The 24,565-nt window shown below is 42.3% G+C and overlaps 1 protein-coding gene across 1 annotated transcript in view; it reads right to left on the reverse strand.

Moving 5' to 3' along the window:
* Positions 1-6,700: 6,700 nt before the first annotated feature.
* VWC2L (von Willebrand factor C domain containing 2 like) overlaps positions 6,701-24,565 on the reverse strand; it is a 147,780-nt gene continuing 129,915 nt past the window's right edge. The window contains exon 3 of the mRNA XM_060151304.1: positions 6,701-6,849. Coding sequence (XP_060007287.1) covers positions 6,701-6,849 — 149 coding nt within the window. The remainder of the gene's footprint in view (positions 6,850-24,565) is intronic.

A 24,565-nucleotide genomic window follows, 5' to 3' on the forward strand; every position in this document is an offset into this window, starting at 1 on the left:
AAGGCCACAGTGGGTGGTTGAAAAAATTCTTTCTTTTTGAATTTCCAAAACCCTGGTGAATGATAATGTAAAAATAAAACTGACATTTATATTCTGAAGGGGCATGAACAGAGAGAGCTGTTGGAAATTTATAAGCAGTTTGTATCATACGATGCAAAAGAAATGATTTCACCATGGTGTGAGATTAATATTTACCACAAATTAGTAAAGAATTCTGTTCTTTTGATGCCAACCTTTGACTTCCATTTTAAGAATACTATGAAAACATGTATTACCAGTGGAGGACTTTGGCCCTTCAAATTGCAATTATTCAAACCAGGATGAAAAAGGCATTGGCAAATAGAAACAGAGTGGGCTGCCCTGTAGACAAGCGTATCTGAGGTTGATCCTAAATACCTTGGTATTATCAGCATCTTCAGCATAAAGTCTAAAGTGGGGTATGTGCCACCCCCAAAGAAAGCATGAGCTCCATGCTTCTGGTGGTGGTTATTAGCATCAATATCCTTCTAATCACCTGAACTAGAAATGGGGGCTACTTTAATTCTTGAATCCCATTTGTTCCTCCATGAAGTCTTGTTGTCCCAACCAGTCTGTTCGAGTGTCACCACTACCAGATCAGATCCTCATTATTCCTTCCTGGACTCTTGTAATTGCTTCTCCTTAGTGTCCCCACCTCTCTCTCACTAGACCCCATCCCGTCCTTCACTCTGCTGTCAGAATTGTTATCCTAAGACTTACATGTGGCCATGTCACCCTCTTTTTGATGTTAATTAATCCACAGTATCAAGAAAAACCAAGTCCAGTTTTCTGAGCATGATTTTCCATCACCTGACAACTAGGTTTCCTTCCTGGACACATCTTTCACCATGTCCCACCATCTTCAACTTCACCCTCAAATCACACCTGACTGCTTGTCACACTCCAAAGATACTATTTATTTTTAAATATGCCAATAGCAAACCCCAAATTCCTGCCCGTCTTTTACTCAAGCTTCATGATCCAAACCTAGGGTTACCTTATCCATGAGATATCTCTTATCATACCATAACCTCATAATGATGGCAGACACATAATAGACTCTTCTTATGTGCCAGGCTCTATTCTAAGCTGTTTTATGGGTAACGTTCGGTTTAATACTTAGAGCCCTGATATAAAATTGGGCGAGCCTGTGAAAATGACTGAACTTCTCTGAATCTCACTGTTCCAGTCTGCAAAATGGGAATGCTAGTTCATGATTTCATGATAGTTATCAGAATGGTTGAGCTGATGAATGTTAAGTCATTTTCTCTTGTAAAATAGCCAATATAGAATCTGATGCACAGAAGGGGCTCAAGACGTGGTAGCTGAAGAGCTGAACTTTATATCCGAATTCCTCCCCCACCTCACATAACTATGCATTTGAAAGGCTTTAAAACTGAAAATTAATTTTAAAAGTACAGCTTTTTAAAAAGGGCCCCTACTCAAAGCCAGGGAGTAAGGTAAGCACTGGGATAAATTACATTGGAGTTTGGGCTTCAAAGAACTATGAGTTCAAGGTCTTCAAATTTAAAGAGAAAACCATTAAGTCATTACCACAACTGAAAATGTTTGGCATATGAAACAAATTTTGAATCCTTAAAATTCAAGAAGTTCCTTTAACTCAATGTATTTAACTCTTATTCTGTGAGAGGCACTAAGGCACTAGCTCATCAAAAGAACAATATGCCTTCTGGGTCTATAAGGTTGATCAGGGCGAATCAGGTGTTCATACCAGACAGTACAGTTTGAGGCTCACTGATAAGACTATCCCCCCAGTTGGAGGTATAAATCCCTTGTAAACAGGGTAAGAAAGTATAGGTAAGGTTGCCAACTCAGAGGTAGCATTTGTCCTTCAAAACCATGAAGGTACCTTTCTTTAAAAGAGTAGTATTACCAATATAAACCCTGAAATAACAACAAACCCGGGACTGTCTCAGTTCATAGCTTTCTCTCCTATGCTTTGAAGTGCTCTTCCATGAAAGTTGAATCAGAAATGAACTGTAAACAATCCTTGGCAAGGGGCATAGGGAAAGAGAGTTGGATGGATGGGAAACTGAAAAGCACGATAGTCTAATCTTGTTTTAAGAAAATGTTGGTGGAGCTGGGAGCGTGTATCCGTGTACGGGGGATGCCAAGCTGATGTTTTCTTAGTGGTTGGCTTTTTTCTTTCTTCCTCCAACGATGCAGTAGATGATGACAATTTATAAAGTATTGTTCAGCTTTACTCTGTTAGGCAGTATGTTTGTCTCAAGGAGAAGGAGAATAACAGTTTGCACTTACTCCATAAGGAAAGCTTACACACGTATAAAAGGTGGCGTCCTCTGGGTGCTGGTCATTGGAAATGGTTCTCGGTCAAGGGCTTTGTTGCCGCTATTAGTAGAAAGCCTCTTGCCTACTGCTTGCCCTGCTTAGAGTCTAGGGAGGAGTTTAACATGGACTTTAAAAGAGTGATTTTCCCCAACACAACCTTCTGGTAACAACAACAGACCCAGGAGTCTGTCAGAGTTCACAGCTGTCTGTTGGCGGGGTTCACATCCCTACTGTGGGCTTAGGAGGCATAACGACCAAATGCAATGTTACAGATGGTTTGCTTTGGATCATGCAAACACCCCTCCTCCCCTATAGTTTAGAAAAATCTAAGAAATTTGAATATAAACTGGATATTGATAATATTAAGAAATTATTAATTTTGTTAGGTTTGGTAAAAACTATCCCTTTTTTCTTTTTTTTTTTTTAGAAATAATATATTTTTTTTTCATTTTAACATCTTTATTGGAGTATAATTGCTTTACAATGGTATGTTAGTTTCAGCCCTTTTTTCAAAGAGATGATTACTCTCTTTGATGATGTAGGGATGAAATGATATGCCTGATATTTGCTTTAAAATATTCAGGGGAAAACAATAGATGAAGTATTATGCAGAACCTTGAGAACTGTTGCATCTTGGCAATGGGTAAATGGAGGTTCCTTATACAATCTTCTCAATTTTTGTATGATTGAAAACTTCTACAGTAAAAAATTTCTGCTTTGCCCGTTAAGATCCTGTGACCTTGGGCAAAGCATTTAACCTCTTCGTATTCTGGTTTCCTCAACAGCAAAGCAGAGATAATAAGAGTCCCTGCCTCGTAGCTGTGCTGTGTGGCGTGAATAGAAAAGGCTCAGTGCACAGCACAGGGCCTGCCACAGAGTAAGCCCTCAAAAGTTACAGATTATCGTTAGTAGTGTGCATGGATCTGGGTCAGGGAAATATTTTTCCTATCCCTAACCCTCTCATGGCTGGTTTGAGTTCCTCTCTGATCCCTAAATCAGCCTTGCCTTCTCTTAGGGAAAATGAAAATGTACTCAGACAAACGCTAAAGCTGATGCCTAATTCTAACTGAACATAGCTCTAACAACACACGTATTTTCAGATGATAGAAGTCACTTAGAATTAGTCATTAAATGAAGAGTAGGGAGAAGGGAGAAATTCAGGAAGGAAAATATACCACAAACCGTGTTTGCTGGTTAACACACTTTATATTTAACAAAATAGTTTTTTAATAATATATTCTTTTACACATCAAATATTGTAGCTAGAATCCCCTTTTTACAGTTGAGTGTTTAGTGTTTTTTTTTTCCTCTCACTAGTTTTCAGGCACACCATTTTTCAAAGATTTTAGAAACTGAATCATTTTTTAACAGGCATCAGCTGTCAATCAGGATGTTGATCCTTTATTTAAACACAGCTGTAGTTAAAGCCAAGAACCAAAGGCGGAGGAGATGGAGGAGGGTAGTGGTGATGGGGTAGCTGCAGACAAAGCTTTCAAAAGAAAAACAACAACAACAACAACAACAGATGAAACCAGAACTGTGTTGTTCAGAGTTTGGAAAGGATTTCTCAATGACCTGGGTAGAAGGAAGTTGTAAAGTGTTTATCAGTTTATGAGAAATTCTGTCACAGTATAGGTTCATCTCTCCCTAAAGGGGGAAAAATGTCAGTGCTACAAAGTCTTAAAGGAAACAGCTTGTAGTGAGACTCTGAGAGGGGAAAAAAAAAAAAATCCAAGGACAACAATAAAATAATCCCTCTCTCTGGCTGGTAACAGAGGCCGCTGGGCAGCCTTCCTTCTACAAACTCTCTGAAGAGAGTTTCTTGATGGGTAGTGTACTTCATTCTCGAAAATTCTTGTTGTGACTCTCACTGTGCCCAGCCTTTGATGCAAAATTTCTGTACCCTGGCTTCCCAGTGGCTCTCGCCTTCTGTTTTCTACAAAGGACATAGTAACTCCTTAATAATAGATAGGGTACTATGAAACATGGCCCTATTAATGATGTTTTCTGGGTTTCAAACCTTATTCCTGTCATTTATTATTATTATTTCTTTCCAAGAGTGAAGATTTTTGAGGCTGGCAGTAGGCAACCTCAGGGCAAAGAAAGCTCTATGATACATCTCTGTCTAGAAACAAGCTGAAGTGTGGAGTGCCTTTGCTTTGAAGTGCAGGAATAAATCATGCAGAACGGTTCATGAATGATTCATGACTGTCTTTAGGATGTATCCAGGGTGGCAACTGAAAAGCACCACCCTTGCTGCGAATTGGTGTTCTAAGGGAAGGCGGCTCGATGTTCTCCCTCGGATGGCGCCAGCCTGACTGTTGGTATCAGAACACGAGCACAGTGTGTGTGAGAAGTGTCAGGTCCAACTCGTCAACACATTAATTTTGGAAATGACAGCTCTTTCTTGGTGACGGGAGGAGCTTCCAGGGAGGACGGGCTTGACGATTTTAAAGGAAAACCCAGCTGATGAGACTAAAGAGATGTGTGTCCTGAGGGTGGACCTGTGGTGATGAAGCGTCACTCCCTTTGGAGGAGACTGACCCGTCCCCTCGGGGCTGCTGGTCGTGCCTGTCCGCAAGGGCTCAGAGGCTCACCAAAGCCACAGCCTCAGCCAGACCTTGCCTGGTACTTCCCCCCCGCCCCCCCGGTAGAAAACCACTCTGTACTGATTATTCTAGACCAATGGTTCTCAACCAGGTGAAATTCTGCCCCCTTCCACACACCCTGGGGACATTTGGCAATGTCCAGAGACATTCTGTTATTACAGTTAGGGTACTGCTCTTGGCATTTAGTGGATAGAAGCCAAGAACGCTGCTAAACATCCTAAAAATGCACAGGACAGCTCCCAATGACAATTACTTGTCTGGCCCCAAATGTCAATAGCGCTGAGGTTGAGAGACCTTGTACAGGAATGCGGCAACTCCGCTGGAGCTATGGCCAAGCCCAGGTGAGAGTGGGAGCAGAAAAGGAAAGAACATTGGTAATGAAGACAACCTTCAAGGTTCCTCAAGGACCCTACCAGATCTGTGCCAGGGTTTTCAAGACAGGAGAGTGGAATAAGTGACTAGCTATGCCATGTGGTTTCAGAATTGTTAAATTTGCACTTGAATAGAGGTGGCATCGGATACCCTGTGTATTTGATTTTTTCTGTTCCTATACTAGCAGCATTACCAGGGCAACCTTGAGACTCTTCAAAGGTTCATTTTAATTGTTCAGTGTCTAATATATACATTTTAAAAACTGTTCAACAAATGGAATTGTATTGTGCAAGACTCACTCTACCCTAATCTTTAAATCAGCACTTGAGGTGGAAAGAGTGTCCTGAATCTGTGTTTTAGACAGAGGGCTGAGCGGTCGTTACTGTAACATGGCAAACACAGTCCCGAACCAGAAAAACTGCCTGTGTGTATGACTGGCTTTCAGCCAAATCTGAACTCAAAAGCCAGAAGTGTTCAGAAGGATTCAGATTCACAGTGGGGCTGCTCACCCTGGTTCTGGTATTTATCGTGCCAGGGGACAGAGTGGGTGTAGTGTGTTTCATTATGAGGCGAACTTCAATTCAGCATCATGAGAGAGTCTGGTGATTGATGCTGCAATTTTGAATACCTGTCTCCCTTTGGATTCTTTAGTGATGCTCGTGGTATTCTTCACATATTAGTTTTTGATCGGCAGTTTCAAAATTTTGTGAATGAAATGTGTGGTTTGTAAGAATCAAATTGTGAGTCCCCGCATAGTGCACTGAGCTCCAGTTCCGCACCCAGCCCGGCAGTGGGTCCAGCTATGTGCACCTCTCTCTTCTGACCCTGCAGGGCAAGATTCACTCGAGGGGAGTGATCGCTTGGGTGCTTTTGCATATTCCTAATCAGGAGGGTCCTCACTCCTGACACTGCTTTACTGAAGCTTATTTGACACAACTCAAAACCTTACTGTGCAGTCAAATCTGGCCCCTTAGACTCTAAAGAGGAAAAAATAAATCACTCCAAGAGAAAAATGCCAGGTTTACAGAAGAGTAAAAATGGAGAAAGTCAGTGGATGGTGAGCTGGCAGGCCAGAGGTGTCACCAGAGAAGAAACCTGTACAAGGCTATTTCTTTCTTTTTGTTCCAGAAATCCAGTTGTCAAGTCACCATGAAGCATGGATAATTACAAAAGCAGTTTTGATAGCTATATGCTATATATATTTTATATAGCAAGAAAGAAAGAGAAATTTCCTCTTAGTAAAATGTTCACTTTTGTCAACCCTAAAAGGTTTTGCTGGTGACCCTGTTGTAGCTGGCAGGAGTTTGTTTGTTTTCTCTTGTTTTAAACATGTGCAGTGTAGAAGGCATAGCATTCTCTCCTAAGAGCTCGTCGTCGGGTGGGAATCTGTTCTACACAGTCTGCTTGCCTTGGCATTCGCGTTTTGAACACTGAGCAGGCTTCCACCAGTCCCCGTTGTGACAGTGACAGATGTTACATTCATCCACTTTCACTTCAATGCCAGCCGGAATGATCGTAGTTCCTGCAAAGCAGTTTGGACCTGGAACACATACATAGGCTGATTAGTTGATTAAGTGTGAGAGGCTCCCTTTCCTTCTTCCCGACCCCAATAAAAAGAATATAACCCCCAAAGCCATGAACGAGTAGGTCAGACTACTCTTTTTTTTTTTAAAGAAGATGTTGGGGGTAGGAGTTTATTAATTAATTAATTTATTTTTGCTGTGTTGCGTCTTCGTTTCTGTGTGAGGGCTTTCTCTAGTTGCGGCAAGCAGGGTCCACTCTTCATCGCGGTGTGCGGGCCTCTCACTATGGTGGCCTCTCTTGCTGCGGAGCACAGGCTCCAGACGCGCAGGCTCCGTAGTTGTGGCTCACGGGCCCAGTTGCTCCGCGCCATGTGGGATCCTCTCAGACCAGGGCTCGAACCCGTGTTCCCTGCATGAGCAGGTAGACTCTCAACCACTGCGCCACCAGGGAAGCCCCAGACTACTCTTAACAGTGTATGTTTAAGGAATTTTCTAGTCAACTCCCTTAAATGCAAACTTTTAACTCCTACTGTCTTTTGCATACAGCTCATATTCCCCATGTATGTCGCGCATTCAAAAGAAAAAAGATCCAATGCTCAAAATGTCTTACGGTCTGTTACTAAGTACATGCAATTTTCTAAAGTAAGGTAAGGATTAAACTCTATTTGCTTTATGCTCTGGGGTGTAAATGCTGCCAGAGTGTCCCCTGAAACCATCTAGCACGGTCAGCATCACTTGTCAGTACCCTGTGGCCTGTCCTCTCCCTTCCCATGGTGGGTTTGAGACAATGAACTCACTCACTCCCTGGTTTTAGCGCTTCCCTCAGCCCAGTTCCTGGAATCCCGGCTTGTTTCTTGATAACAATGAATAATTCATGACCAGATGATTTATTCATGTCCCAAACAAGCTTTGTGAGAGGTTCATTTGATTTTTGTAAATGGAGTTCCTTTAATCTGCTGGTTATCTAGTTTTTTAAAGAATGACCCAAAGGTTTGGCTTTTGAAAGTCAGCAGGAATTTTATTTTACTTTTTCAGATTCAGAAAAACTTTACTGAAAATGTCACTTGTTCGTTAAAGATGGATGTTTTTTAAAATTCACCGATCTGTTTTTTACTTCTTGTCTTTCTCCCCTTTTCCTTACTTTCCTTTTATTTTCTCTGTTTTTCTTTTCCCCCCTTTGGTTTTTGTTTTCTTTTAACCTTCCCAATGTAGAAATGCGCATGTTCGGTATTGGTGATATTATTTCTCAAATTTAAATGGGATAAAGATTGCTTCCCAAGGTGCAGTGGATTATAGCGGAGTGATACAAATTGCTGTTTCTTAGAAATGACTTGGTATAAGTCTCTGAGATACGTATTTAGATAAAGAGAGGGAGCATTGAGTTGTGTCTACTAGTGATTTATTCATCCAACATTATTGGCCACTTGCCATTACCACTACAAAGTAACATGGCAACATACATTGATATCAGTGCCCTACTTTCATTTGCTTACCACTTGGTAACAATTTACGAGACTATCTTTACCATGAAATAAATGAAATCGGGGTGATTTGTAGTTCACTTCATAATTGGAATCTTGCCTTTCTAAAAATGGTAATTATTACATTACAATGTTGATTTCTCAACACACAACTATTCAATATGCTACAGCTTTAATCACCATTGTTTCAGAGCTCCCGGAGCTCAACTGTGCATTTATTTACCAACTGCGTTTGCGTACCTATGCCTTTCCTTCACTCAGGTGGACAGACACCTGGGGCGTGTGCCTGGGCATGAAGAGCCAGCAGGAATAGGAGGGATATAATGGGTCCACACGGATAAATTAAATGGCTTAGCGAACTGTCTTCTTTTGCCCAGGAGGTGCTTCTCCTTAAGATGCTGTGGTTATAAGCTCTTGGCCATCTTAATTGCCGATTATTTAAGGATCACTATATCAATTCTATAAGTCTTAGCGTTTAAGTCATTGTTTGATAGGCTGAACTGTCTTTGAGTCTACACCTCCCTGAGAAAATTCCACACCAAATCATGAATGTGTCCTGTTATTAGAGAACTTGGCAAGGAATCTTTTTCAGAACGTAGCTGCTTCTCCCATGGCTGCTGTTGACAGACCTCTCTCAGCCCTGCTGGGTCTCAGCCAGACAGGGTCTGACCACAGCCATACTAACTTCAGAAATTGAACTAGATGAACGCTAACTACAGTTTTCCCAGAACTAGCCCAGAGAAAGCAATAGTCTCTCTCTTTCCACTTCTCCATATCCAACCAACTGTTTTCACCCTAGTTGTATACTTTTAACTTTTCCAGATGGGAAAATAATTTATTTTTTCTAAACACTGGCTCCAAAACAAAGAAGTCCCTGAAACAGAACAGGTAGAATGTTACCCAGAAAGAGTTTTCCCAGCTTCTTGAAAGCATTTGGAAATGTGTCAGTAGAATCTTCACACACTCTCTCTCCTCTGTCTCCCTCTTTCTCCCCCTCTCCCCACCCCCCGCTCCTTTTCTCTGTCTTTTTCTCTCTTTGTGTGTGTGTGTGTGTGTGTGTGTGTGTGTGTGGCACACTACTGGCTCACAGGGGGCAGGTTCATCTCAGTGGAACAATAAGAGAAAAAGGCAGGGAGGGATCTTGGTAAAAAGAGATCTCTAAGTCATCATGCTTATCTTGAAGAGGGTTTTTCCTAGAGCTCTGCTTTTCATATCTGCCCCTTTTGGCATATGTTGGTACCACACAGTGATCAGCATGTATTTGATCAGCCTCTGTACATCCTTTCTTAAAACTCATTTAGAATTCCTGCACTCTCAGCTCAGGAAATATTAATTTCTATTGACTGACAGAATGAAATGAAAGATCCTTTGCACTTTGCCAGGATTGACCAGTCAAAGGCGCTGCCTGTAAATTACATAGTAACCTCTGGACAGTCTACTTGGCAGCCAGAGGTATTGTGCAGAATAAAAAACTCCAGTCTGATCTCATTAACAATGATTTTCTAAGCACCCGTCTGAGAACTTCAGGTGTAACTAAAGCAAGCTTGTTAATAGCCTTATCTGCTTAAAAGCAATTTAGATAATTGTCAAGCAAAATGGTTGGCACTATTTAGAAATTCTTCTGGTCTTGGCCCTTTTTCCTTAATAGTGCTGACAGTACATGCTATTTGCTTTCAGCGTGTGAGTGTCCTGCATGAATCCCTTACGTAGGAAATCTGTCCTTCTGTCTACTCTCTTCCTTTTATTTGGGGGCTGCTTTCCTTTCGTCTTGGTTTACATGAAAGAATAAGTTGCTTAGAAGAGTGAGCTCAATGGCAAAAGCAACAAATTTTAATGCTGAAGACTTGGAGAGACTCCAGAGGGTGCAGTGAAAATGATTAAACTGAAGGCTGGCAAATAGGACCTCTGGAAAAGGTTAAAGGGATTGGAATTCTTTAATCTAGAAAGAGAAGACAAAGGTATAACTCAGTAACTCTCAGGGAGTGAAGGCTTATTATGTGAAGAATGGTGACCAAATGTTCTTGCTTCTGGCACCCAGAATAAGAGGAAGTGGAGATGCATTGATTCTCAAGGAATTAGAAGCTCCCACACAAATTACTCAGCGAACTGAGAACTGAGTGTGGCAGTTGCCAAGAGTGTGGTGAGGCCTTCTCTCTCAGAGATCTTTCAGAACGCAGGAGGTCTCATCTGTCAGGTAGATTGAAATCGTCAGTTCCTTGAAAACAGGAATGGAGTATCTATTATTTCTCATGGTCCAGGCCTAATACTGTGTCTTGCAAATATTAAAAACTCAGTATGTGTTTGCTTAACTGAATGAAATAGTATGAACCAGCTAGTTATATATTGGAAGCAAAATTATTTTCTGAACTTATAGATCTGGCCTGACATATATATCAGGCCTAGCCCTAGTAATATAGAAATATTTGACCCATTGAGGAAGTTGGAATTTGAAAAGCCAGTGGGTTTAGAATGACGAGTGTACTGAGAAGTGACTGGGAAAACAGTGGTGTTCTGGAGCTGGGCGCTCCTCTTGGCTTGAAAGAGCCATTATTAAATATTCAGGAATTTTATAACCTTGTTGATATTATTTTGGTAGCTTGTAAGTAACATTTGGGAAGTATTTATGCCACTGAAATCAGCAAATGCTACAGATCAGGATTTTAACTGCCCCTCTCCCCACCTGAGAGCCAAATGATATAATCATTTATGTCACTGGGTTAGGGCTCAGGATACAGGGCATTACTGGGAATGTTAAAGATTTTGCTCCTCATTCTAAAAGCAATGGGAAGCCAATGAAGTATTTGGGTAGGGGTTCGTGTGTGTGTGTGTGTGTGTGTGTGTGTGTGTGTGTGTGCACGCACACATAAGCATCTGTGTATATGCAGACACGTCGATAATCATGAAGTAAAGACTGATTCCATAAACTGCACCAGGGTCGCCATGTGATCGGTCCACAATGCACCCATCTTTGGACTGTCCATGATGTCTCAATGGAGGTAGGACCTTTGAGATTGCAGACAAAGAGTAGAACCCTCACAGGCCCTGGCCACTGTGTGATTCCTCTCTCCTTTGCTCTGAGGCATTAAAAGTATCTGCTAAAATGCTGGGGTAATATTAAATTAGCATCAGAAATTAACACATCGGCTTGAATTAACTGATCAGATTACCCCTTATAGAAAGTAAGGTCCTAAGGGAAAAAGCACCAGGAAACGTGCAATTTCATCTGGGAAAAGGCAAAGGGTTGTTGGGAGGAGCAGGTAATTGCTAGGAAGACAGTTTAGCTGGAGTCTCTTAGGGGACCAGGGTCACTTTTAATCTGATGGAGATACTGGGCTGTTTGGGGAATTGGAGGATCCTATCAGTCAAACACCAGTCCTGGACAAGTGAAGCATAAAAGCACTAATTAAAGTTGTATGTAGAGGATATCCAGAATAGCCCAACGAACCATGCCTGGAGGGAAGACAATCAGGAACAAGGGCCGACATCATGCCCCAGATATGACCCAGTGAAGACACACCTTGGGTGCAGATATAGCAGCCTGCTCCGTTGACATTCCCAACCCAGGACCCCGGATGCTGCTATGAGGGCCATCAGCAGAGTCAGCTCCCTGACCAGAGTCTTGCCACGATGAGGATTGTGTAGTTCTTCTGGAAGTCACTAGCTTTCAGTGGGAAGTGTGCAGCAGGTGAGCCTGGGGACAGAGCCCAGTCAGATTCCTGCACCCTAGCTGCAAGGGAGGCTGGGACGTGGGTACCTGGCATTTGCAGCTTCTCTAGGGAGAGAGAGACTTGCTTCATACATAGAGGATTCCCCAGTCACAGGAAGGAGGCAGTTGTGCATTTCAGATGCTAAGATGGATGGGCAGAGGGGTCAATGAGGGAAGATTTCATGTGCTTCAAAATTTTTTCTCTGGGGCTGACTGCCAGTGTGCTTGTCTAGCAATCAGGTAAGAAATATTCAGAAAAAGACCACTCTAAGCATGAGTGATACAGCTGTTAAGACAGAGCTCCTGCCTTTGGGGAGTTGACATTCTAGTGGGGTGAATCAGACAAACAATAGAAAAACACACAGGACATTTCAAGTCATTCTGAGCTATGAAGAAAATAAACAAGACAGTGTAGTTGAGGGCCTAGACCCAGGGTGGGAACATTTGTTAGAGTTTACAGAACATGTTCGTTTATGTTTTCCTGTTTCATATTCACCGTAATGCTGTAAGGTGTCATCATGAATCCCATTGCATACATGAGGAAAGTAAAGCTCAGAGAGATTAAGGGACTTAATAAAAGGCAGAGAGCTAGATAATGGGAGAGCTTAAATACCAACCGTCTTATTCTGATTACTTTCCTCGAGGAGAGGCTTTTTTATGTGTCCTATCACTCCAATGGTACCCTTGGAGTATGGTACCAGAATGGTACCCTTTCCTGTTCCTGACTCCCCAGCTTGCTCTTGTGGGAAGCTCAGATGAGATCCAGATCCAGTTGGCAACAATGAATTCAGTGAACACCTTGGGAGTTCTTTTTAAGAATTTTCACCCACGACCTTACTTCCTCCTCACATGAACTATTTCCTGTGTATTATAGGTCAGACAGTGAGACACGGAAGTATCAGTGACTTTCTCAGAGTCACAGCTAGTAAGTGATTGAGCTGCGACGCAGAGCCATTTTTCTAGGCTCCATCCCAGAAGTCAGTCTTCCTGTGAGTAGGAGCTACTTTTCATTTCCTGCAAGGTGTTATTTTTTTTTTTTTTTTTTTTTTTTGTTGCGGTACGCGGGCCTCTCACTGTTGTGGCCTCTCCCGTTGCGGAGCACAGGCTCCAGACGCACAGGCTCAGCGGCCATGGCTCACGGGCCCAGCCGCTCCGCGGCATGTGGGATCTTCCCGGACCGGGGCACGAACCCGTGTCCCCTGCATCGGCAGGCGGACTCTCAACCACTGCGCCACCAGGGAAGCCCTTCCTGCAAGTTTTAATAGCACCTGGGATGGTATGGGATGGATTAGAGGGAAAAGGTTAGGATGTTTAAATTCCTGTTTAAGTCTGTGTGTGTGTATGTGTGTGTGAGCATGCACACATGTATAAGTAAAGGGAAGGTCTGGCTACGCAATCCCTGTGGGGCAGAAAATTGAGCCCCTCCAGCAGCAGCATTCAGCCTCTTCTCCGTAAGTGCAAAGCAGGAATTGCTCCCAAGAAGCAGATTTAGCTGAGAAAAAGTGTGGCTCTAGCGATCGTCTCCAAAGGCCACCAGGCTGGCGCTGAGATCTCTCAGTAGGAGATGCCCTGTTCTTGTTGCCCCAGATCTCCTTTACAGCCAAGCCTCCTCCTTCCCAGAGACTTGGAAAGCCAGGCTGTCCATGACCATTTTATAGTCACTTCTGGATTATAAACTGGTATATGGTGTCCCTGAAAACCCTCCTTCTGACAACAATTTCATATTGCCTGACAGGCCTTTTTTGAGTATTGCAATTTCTGGCCTTGATTTGAAAATTTATTATTGATGCTTGGTGTCTTTTAGAAATTGGCTGTGAACGATCTTCCTGCTGCATAAATGAGGCAGATTCCTATTGTGTTCGGCTATAAACAGCCTATATTTATTCGGCAGGGCATCTAAATCATTGTTTCAGCAAATAGGAGGCTTGTAGGCGTGAGTCTGGGATTGAATTGGATTGGATTATGTTCCTCCTTTTAACCGATTTTAATTCTCTGCTTCAGGAAGTCTGACAGATGTTATTGTGCTACCAAAAAGCAAGTAGGCTTCTGATCAGGTGAACCCATTTCCGACTCTTAAAATCTTGGAGAAAATGTTTCTAGCAACAAGTAATGAGAGCTGATTGCAGTGAAAATTGAACGAAGTGACTGAAACCTCCCCAGTAGCACATTCCAGTGGCCTAGTTAGGCCTGGACAGAGAGCAGAGATGAGATTCAGGTTGCTGATGGGAGCCTGCAGACTGGAGAACGGGGTGCTGCTCTCTACCTGCTTCTAGACCCTCATCCCTACGTTACTTTCCAACTATTTTATTAAACCTGAGAACAAAAAGCTTCCTCGGATTAAGGTGGCAAGTCAGGAAGGATCGTTTTCTCAGAGGCTGCCCTAGAGGTGCCTGTTAATCATTTTATTTGAAAATTCAGTACTGCTGAACTCCCACACAAATTTCAGTGTGCGGGCTCTGGAGAGTTTTTTGGCCCTTAAGTATGTAAGATTTATAGCACGGTGCTTCTATTAAGCAAAGTCCGAAGACTGGAGAAGAGAGAGGAAGGACACGGTCAGGCTACACGATAGAGGTAAAGGTTGGCTGCTTTTTTCCTAATTCCAGGCAAATCAGCAGCTGTGAGAATCTGGCGTCATTCACAGTCTGCATTAGCTGGCCCTGTATGTCCAGTCTCACCTTCACGAGGATATGTGTGGTCAGAAAATGGCTTGGTTTGCTGTTGTATAAAACACTATCTGGTTAGTTTTTGCTTCAGATGATGAAATAGTCTCAGCCCAATTTTCCAACCTTAAACCAGATGACCTCCCCTTGTTAGAGCTTTCAGTGTTTTTCATGTTTCTTCTCAGCAATCCTAAAGGTAGGAAGAGCTGGTATTACTCTACCCATTTTACAGCTGAGGACACTGAGTTTCAAACAGAGAGGAGGTGAGGTGATTTACTACTTACTTATTTCCCAGGTGAGGCGCTTTATTTCGAGGTGAGCAGATAGAACTCTGGAGTCATACTGTCTACATTTCAGTCCTCCTTCTGCCATTTCCTGGAGGTATCATCTCAGAGTCCTCAGCCATAAAGTGGGAATAATATTAAAATAATAAGAGTATTTACCTTACGGAGATTTTGAAGAAGCAAATGAATTAACATATGTAAAGTACTTAGAACAATGCCTATCATGAACTAACAATAAATGTTAGTTGTTGCTATTTACCATTCTCATTATTATTACTGCTTGAGTTACCATCTGTGCTACTTTGGGTAGCTTATGGACTACAGGACCTTTGATTCCTAGTCTGTATTTCTTTTTTAATTTTAAAATATCAGTGAAGAAATTAATATGGTTAATGTCAACCAGTATTTTTTGCAAAGTGAGTGGATGTACAACAAAAAAATCATTCCTATGTGGATTTTCCCCAGCTTTGTTTACTATTTACCAGGAAGCCAGACAGTTGAGGAGAACAGCTGAATAGAGAGCATGACTGGGGAGAGTTAAGGGGAGATATATTAGTCTGAACCAGTTGTTGACTGTAGAAGAATTCATTAGGAAATTGATTTAAAATGATTTGCTTGGATGGTACAGACAACTGGTTTCATTTATTGGAAAGAAAGAGCCCAGATATGGTGGGAGAATGTCTAAGGTAAAGGCTAACAAAGAGATTGCAAGCTAATTTATTTATTTATCTATCTATTTTTTTTGTTGTTGTTAAATTTATTTATTTATTTATTTTTGGCTGCGTTGGGTCTTCGTTGCTGCGCGGGCTTTCTCTAGTTGTGGCGAGCGGGAGCTACTCTTCGTTATGGTGCGCGGCTTCTTATTGTGGTGGCTTCTCTTGTTGCGGAGCACGGGCTCTAGGTGCGCCAGCTTCAGTAGTTGCAGCACACGGGCGCAGTAGTAGTGGTGCGTGGGCTCTAGAGTGCAGGCTCAGTAGTGGTGGTGCATGGGCTTTGTTGCTCCACGGCATGTGGGGTCTTCCTGGACCAGGGATGGAACCCACGTCCCCTGCGTTGGCAGGCAGATTCTTAGCCACTGCGCCACCAGGGAAGTCCCTGCAAGCTAATTTAAAGAGAGAGTAGGCAATGATAGCTATCTATGGATTGATCAATTTATCTACCTATCTATCTAAAGGTTTCTGCTTTTTTATAGCATTTTCTTAGTGCTTAAAAAAAGGATAATGTGTAAATGTCCAGCAATGACAGAGATAATGAATGAATTATGGTACTCCACTTCATAGACTCTTCTGTAGCCATGAAAAAGAATGAACTATAACATCTAGCTGACTTGCAGGGATTTTCATGAATTATTATTGAATAAGAAAAGAATTATGCAGAGAAGTGGGTATAATATCCTGTTTTAATAAAACAAATATAGACAAACTTCTGTGTGTACATTTGTATAGAATTATATGAGGATGGAGGAAAAATAAAGAAGCACAAATACTAAGTTGTTAACGAGGATTATCTTGCTGGAGGAAGGGATTGCTGATGGGGGAGGAGATGGGGATAGGACAAGTAGCAGGAGGAAAACAAGTGCATCATGAAATATTTGGTTCTATGTATAAAAATAAAGAGAAGATTTAGACTGACATGCATTTTAAAATCAATGTGTACATTTAATGCTGTAATTGTTCCATTCTTCCTTAAAATCTGTTAAATCGATGATGTGTCTGACAATCAGGTACATCTTAAAACTGAGAAAATGTAGTGAAAGTCATAGAAGTGGGCAGACCATGAAGAGCCCTCAGTGCCCCAGTTTTCTTGACGCTAAAGTTCTATGGCACTGCTGTCCATGATAGCAGCCACTAGCCATATATGCCTATAGAGCACTTGAGATATGGCTAGTCCAAAATGAGATGCTCTGTAAATGTCAAAAACAGACATCAGACTTCAAGGAATTAGTAAGTCTTTGAACGTAAGAGAAAAGGAGTAAAATCACTCATTAATATTTTTTATATAAAGTATGTGTTGGGTGACAATATTTTGGATATATTGGGTTAAATAAAATGTATCAATAAAATTAATTTCATCTTTTTACTTGCTAATGTGGCTAATATAGAAAATTGAATTTTAGAAAATTTACATAAATTTGAAACTAAGTTTAGAGAATTTAAAACTCAGTGTACGTCTCACGTGATATTTCTATGGGACAGTACTGGCCCTAAGGAATTACAGAAGGATGAAGAGGTATTAGGAATGGCCAAGAGGAAACTAATTTTTACATAATTTGGGAGGAAGGAATGCTAGGTGTTGTGGAAAAGGGCATAACTGTAAGACAGGGGCTCTCAAAACACGTGCCTTTGATCAGTAGTATCACTGAGAATATCTTTGAAATGCAAATTCTCCAGCCCCACCAGACACCTGATCAGCAGCTGTGGGTATGGGGTCCAAGATCTGTGTTTCTGTGTTTTTTTTTGTTTGTTTTGTTTTGTTTTTGCGATACGTGGGCCTCTCACTGCTGTGGCCTCTCCCATTGCGGAGCACAGGCTCCGGACGTGCAGGCTCAGCAGCCATGGCTCACGGGCCCAGCTGCTCCGCGGCATGTGGGATCTTCCCAGACCGGGGCACGAACCCGTGTCCCCTGCATCGGCAGGCGGACTCTCAACTACTGTGCTACCAGGGAAGCCCTGTTTCTGTGTTTTAATAAACATTCTAGGTGATTTAGATGCAGGCTAAAATTTGCTTTAGGATGAGGCAGAGCTTGGATAAAAGCTGTAGAAGATAGCGTGGTTAGTCTGAGTTTTAGAAGATGCCTCAACATAGATTAAGCTTATCCCAATGGCAGTGAATTCAGCATGCTACACAGGCTTTTAGCAGTGGGTCATTCCTGAGGAGAAACTCTGAGCAAGAAAATGGTGGTTAAATGCTTCAATTACTTTCAAGTTTCAGCATCGGCCTCTGAGCTGTCATTATTGTGTTTCTTTGATAAGTGTGATTTTTATCCACACGATAGCTTTGAGAATCAGAGTCATGTGTGAAACTTGGCATTTGAAACCATTTTGGATGCTTTAATGACCTCACTTTCCAAAACCAAGTTGGTTATCACTGGAAAGAAAAGAATATATATTTATCTTTGGGATAGAAACAGGTTAGAAAAGATTGTAGTACTCAGTTTTATCTAACTTTCATATAAAAGATAGAATTTCTTTAAGCAACAAACTTTCTATCTCTGACAGCGAATTTAGTATCATCTTTAAAACTGCCTACCTCATTGATGAAAAAAATTGCAAACCTATTTTCATTTTCTTAAAATGCTTGAGTGAACGTACTAGAATGGAAGTAGCGTCCTCACTGTGGGGGAGGGGCATGGGACGTGGGGTATGCTTGTCAACAGAGTGGGTACCAACACACACACACACACACACACACACACACACACACACACAATCCACACAGCATACTTCATAACGGAGATGAAACAGAAAAGACACAAAATGTCTTGCAACCGAAAAAAAGAAAAAAAAAAAATGGTGATGAGCAGGTTATTTCATTAGTGGATCATATGACCAGAGGTGCCCTATTGACATTTCCATGATTTTCATGGTCATGAATTATTAGACGTGCCATGGGTAAATTAAGAAACAAAATGACATTTTCTTTAATGTTCATCTAACAACGCCTGTAGATGGCTAATAACTGTGGCACAGAAATGAGGACAAGATTAGTAAAAATAAATGGTTCACAAACTGTACACTGAGTCTAGTCTAGGAATATTTCTAGTCTAGAAATATAACGTTTAGTAGGCGGGTATATTTCCTTCCTGTATGGTTGTGGCAAAAGTAGATATTGAATATAAATAACAATGGGATAAAATTTGTAAAAAATAGTAAACATATTAAGGGGATTTAATTTGGTCTAGAAGTCAGAGAAGGGTGCCTTGAGGAGGTGGTAGATGATAATGAGAGGAAGGGGTCAAAGGAGCTACATGTGAACATCTCCTAAGTGCAACAAAAGCTTGGCTCTTAGGGAAGCATTTAAGGTACTGCAGAGTAGAGAGCCGGTGGAAGCGGGGACCAAAGATAAAAGCAGAGACATAAGTATGAGCAATTTCTTAGTATTTAAAAAAAACTATATTTGGAGTTTTGGATTGCTTCTAGAGGGCCATTGAAACCATGCCATCATCAGATTTACTTTTTTTTTTTTTTTTTTTTTTTTTTTGCGGTACGCGGGCCTCTCACTGTTGTGGCCTCTCCCGTTGCGGAGCACAGGCTCCGGACGTGCAGGCTCAGCAGCCATGGCTCACGGGCCCAGCCGCTCTGCGGCATGTGGGATCTTCCCGGACCGGGGCACGAACCCGTGTCCCCTGCATCGGCAGGCGGACTCTCAACCACTGCGCCACCAGGGAAGCCCAGATTTACTTTTTAACTAGATTATGCTGGCTTCCATGTAAATAATGAGCTGGAGCAGGGGTGAGGGCCTTGTTGCAGAAAGTAGACCAATTGAATCAGTTCTTACATTAGTCCAGGCAAAGGTAAGTGTGGCCTAGACTCGGGTGGTGGCCGTGGGAATGGAGAGAAGTGAATGGATGTGAGCAGTATTTAGATTGAATCAACATGATTTGGTGGTGGAGCGAATGTGCGGAATGAGGTAGAAGATGCTCCTCAAGTTCCTGATACAAGCAAGGATGTGGGACGCTGATGAAGGAGCAGGGTTTGGAGGAAAGAGAACGCAGTTAGTGTTAGGAACATTGAGTTTATGCACGCGAGTCATCTAGGTGGAATGAATAGCAGAGTACAATTGACTGAGCTGCCAGGAAGAGTTGGGTGTCCCTGGCAAACGAGTGGTAATTGAAGCCGGGGGAGTGGATGAGGGGTCCCTGGAGCTTTTGGTGTAGGGCAAGAAGAAAGAGGGCCTAGGAAAGCAGATGGGACAGTTGGAGCCAACTAAGGTGACTGAAATGAAGTCTCCAAAGGGGAAGGAGAAAAAATTAGCAGTACATGGCGTCAGAAAAGCAAAGGAAGGGAAATGTTTCTGGTAAGGGCAGTGACAGCAGTGTTGAATGCAGTTGAGATGGCAAATGAGATATGGGCTGAGAGAGGTTTATTGGTGACTCACAGGAGCACTTTCTGTGGAGTAGTAAAGGCAAAAGCCAGAAGGCTGAGGGAGGGATGGATATAAAGAAAGCCTGGTCAGTAGCTGAATGAGGCCAGAGTTGAGGGAAGATATTTAAGATGAGGGAGAGAGAAATATGTTTAAATGCTGGTGAGAGCCTCAGGGGGAAAGAAGAGTTGAATGTAAAAAGGTGGGATGTGGGGGGAAGATAATTGACAGAACAGATTCCCTGAGAAAGCAGTAGGGCATGGGATACTGTGTACTCAGTTGGGAGAGAGGGAACTTCTTCCATTGTAATAGGCAATAGGAAGCTACAGGAGTTTCTTTCTGATGATTTCTATTTTCTCTGGGAAGTAGGAGGGATATTAATCTGCTGAGAGTGAAGGGAGAAGATGAGGAAAAGAGCGGGTTGACACAGTCATTCCGGAATGAAAAAGATAGCAGCCTGGGGAAGCATAATGGAATTGTCGAACAGGCTGAGGGTCCAGTTGAGAATGCTGACTATCATTTGCAGTGGTTCCCATTTGATGGCTCCTGTGATCTTCCCACTGGAGCCCAGCAATACTGTGGAAGAGTGCCCCAGGCAGAGAGCATCATTGAATAGCCTCGTGACCTTGGGCGAGTCACTTATTCTCCATTTCCTCATCTGTGAACTGGGAATAACAAGGGTACACATCTGATAGGATTGTTGAGATTATTAAATGAGTTAGTACACATAAAGTACCGAGACTAGTTCGTAGATAGTGTACCGTGTACCCTGGATACTAAGTGGTTAGCTGTTCTCCAGCTTTGGGGTTTTGACAGGCATGAGATGATAGGAGCAAAGGAATGGGAAAAATATTAACGAGAGAGGTTGAAATTGTAGATGAGGAGCTAAACTGGAGAACAAGGGACATGAAGCCATAGATTTGGAAAATCACTAGATGGTTTTGTATTTACTGGAAGGCCTCCTGGTATGGATTCCTGGCCTAAAATTAGAATACGCTAGTTCTGCTGACAGAATTGGAGTGTTAATGGAAAATGAATAACAGTTTCTGAGCTCTGTTATTCCAGCTCCCCTTCTATACTTTGGCTTTGGTACCCAGTTACACAAGGAATTTACATCAAAAAGATGTCGCTGTTTTGAGAACTTTACCTTAAAGCAGATCCTGTGTGTGAGACTTTACGTTCTGAATTCCTGTGAAATGGGAAAGTTCTTAAGAAAAGAAACAAATTTATAAGAGGCTACATTAAGGGAATCCCCTCAACTTAAGGCAATTTTGTTTAAAAGCTGTAAATTTGCCAACTCTTCCTGTTTTCCTTGAGGTCCACAATGCAATTTAAGCCGGAAAAACAATCAGTTTGGCCCAAGCTTGCATTGCTGCAGCATATCAGCCTCCAAAAGTGAAATTTAAAAGGAACTCTCAGCATCGCTGATGGGCCTAGACACTCACAGGTGTTATTTTGTCTCCAAGAATAGATTTTGTACAGTCACTCAGATCACACGCTGGGACCCTGGCCTTTAATCATAAATGTAAATGGACTTTAGACACCAACATTTATTTCCAGGGAAAATGATTGAGATTTTATAGGTAAAAATATTACTGACAAGGCTAGTGAGCTCTCTGAAAATAGTTTCATGCGCTAACAAGCAAATAAATAAAATACAATTATAGACTAGGGCCTGCCCTCTAGGAGTCTAGAAATCTTGATTTTATTCTTGCCCGGGCAAATGATTTTTTCTTAATTTAGAGGAGACACTTAGAGGTGGGGAGGGTGGAGAGAAGAGAGATCAGGGTGGTCTATCTCAGGTTCAGATACCACCATTCTTATCTCAAAAATACCCCTTAATCTGTTGCCTTCCCAGAAATTGCCAATGGACAGATGTCAGTTATTAAGGATAGTTTATTTATTCATTTATTCAAAAGAATTCATTGAAACCTTCCTATATGCCAGAGACTGTGCACATCCCTGGAGTTACAGTGAGCACAAGACATATTCCCAAGTCTCAATGGGGTATACTCTAGCGGGAGTGAGGCAAGTACAAAGTTAGAAATAGGATTTTACAGGAGGACGTATGAGGGAACCTAATCAAAACAGAAGAAGAAGGAGGCTTTCTGGAGATGCAAAGACTGAGTGGATCATGAGGGGTGAGTGGGAAAAATTTTGGTAAAGAATCAGGGCGGTGTGGTGGTGAGTGGGGAAGTTAGTGGCATAAGCAAAGAAGGGGTTATGGCCCGTTGGAAAAATGTAAGAAATTGTGTAGAGTTGGAGCTTAGGGTCCCAGGAGGAGAATAGGGAGCTGAAACTGGAAGAGAAGAAAGGGCAGTGGCCAGGTTCTGGAAGACCTGTACTGAGTAGAAGAATGGACTTTACTATTACAGCACTGTGGGAACACTGAATAATTTTTAAATGGTAGAGGGCTGTAACCATGCTTATGCTTCAGCCAGATTGCTCCTGCTGCTGTGTGAGGTGGGGTTGGAAGGCCCCCAGCCTGGTGGAAGCAAGAGCAGTAATTGCTGCAGGAAAGAAATGGGGAAGGTCCACACGGAGCCAGTGGCTGTAGGAATGGAGAAGGGGGGATAAATTGGGGTGATCTTAAAGGGAGAATTAATAGAATGTGGATGTAAGTGATACGGAAGAGAAAGGAAATAAGATGATGTCCATATTTTTTGCTTATGTACTGGCTAGCAGGTGGTATCTTCCACGGAAAGAAGAAATATAGGAGCTAAGGCAAGTTTAGGTGGAAGGTCCAGAGTTCAGTTCTAGACATATTGAGCTTCAAATGTCTTTAGCTTATAACAAGTGGAAAGCTTAGAGTAAGTAGTGGGATCTGTGGCTTGAGATCTCATGGGAGATATTTGAACTGAAAGCACCAATTAATTTAGAAGTCTTCAGGATATAGATGGTGAATGAATACATGCAAGTGGCTTCTTAGGAAGAGAGAGAGTAAATAATGGGAAGATTACTATTGACAGAACCCCAAGGAACTAACATTTACGTCATGAGTAGAGGAATGGAGCTCTGAGAGTGGTGTGTGAATGGATGGTTATAGAGATGGGAGTAAGACGGTATAACAGAAGTTAATGGAGAAGAAGATTTCCATAAAGAGTCAGTTCTGCTGGATGTTAAATAAAATAAGGGTTGGACATATCCATTAAACTTAGTATCCAGCAGGCCCTGGATGGCCTTGGCAAAAGCATTCCCACGTCATTGTGGGGATGAAGCTGGATATCAGTGGGTTTAAGAGTGACATGTGCACAAAAATATGTAAATTACACTTTCAAGAAGACTCGTTTTGAAAAGAAGGTGAAATGTAGGGTAAGTGACGAGGGAGAGAACGTACTGGGCTGGAATTGAGTAATTCAGTCAACTTCTGAGTTTTGTTGCTGTTGCTGTTTTTAACATCAGGAGATGTGTCCATCTATGTGCTTAGAGGAGAAAGCCCCCAGTGAAGGGAAAATTGCAGGTTCGGAGAAGAGGAAGTTCTGCACGTTCTGGCAGGGATGAGTTCTAGGAGTTGTTCATCGAAGTACCGTGATCTTAGGGCCAGCAGCAAAGGCATCAGCAGAGAGCTTGTTAGAAATGAGTAATGTCGGGCCCTACCCTAGATTTATGCAACCAGAATCCACCTTTTAACAAGAAGGAACATTCTCCTGAGACAGATAGGAAGATAAGGACAGATAAGTTTCTTGATGTTGGCCAAGAAGGGAGTTAAAATGATGTTATGTCATTTTGCTGTGAGGGAGTGAAGTGATTTACTGAGAATAAGTAGGGGGCAGCGCATGTAGTAAAAGAGAGCCGGCTAGTGGGGGCTGAATGGGTAGCACTGAAAGGGACGGAGAAAGAAACCCTGAGCTTACTGTGCTCTGCATGTGAATGTGTGGATGTCTCCAACAGCCTAGGGCTGGTATAGGAGTGGGCAGACACTTAGGTTGATGTAGGTTTGGAGTTTTAGCAAAAGTGGGAGTCAGCAAGAGAGAGGGTGAATGAATGAACCACAGGGTCTCTGTTGGAAAGCGAAGTCAATGAACGTCAATGGGAGCTGATAGACTGGAAGGAAATGGGCGTCAATCATAGTTATTTATAGAAATGAGAACTATTACACTGCCAGCAACAGTGGCCACTCATCCAAAAAAATCTCTTCCTTCTCACTGCAGAGTGTTTTTGTTTGTGTGTTTTACAAATAACACATCTAAAACATTCACTCTTCTCTCTCCCCTGGTCACCTATCGAACTAGAGTCTGAGGCTGCGCCAGGCACTGAAACTGCCCACTAAAATAGCATCCTCATTGTGATACCGACTATGGCTTCTCAGTTCTTTAAACAGGAATAAGAAGACTCGTAAGATCTGGCTGAGGGCTTTAAAAGATCAGAATGATATTCTTTGCTACCTTGAATGCCCTTTTATATTTTATTTTTTTAAAATTTTTTTTGCGGTACGCGGGCCTCTCACTGTTGTGGCCTCTCCCGTTGCGGAGCACAGGCTCCGGACGCGCAGGCTCAGCGGCCGTGGCTCACGGGCCCAG

This window comes from Lagenorhynchus albirostris, chromosome 6, assembly GCF_949774975.1.
Source record: "Lagenorhynchus albirostris chromosome 6, mLagAlb1.1, whole genome shotgun sequence".
NCBI classification, from domain to species: domain Eukaryota; kingdom Metazoa; phylum Chordata; class Mammalia; order Artiodactyla; family Delphinidae; genus Lagenorhynchus; species Lagenorhynchus albirostris.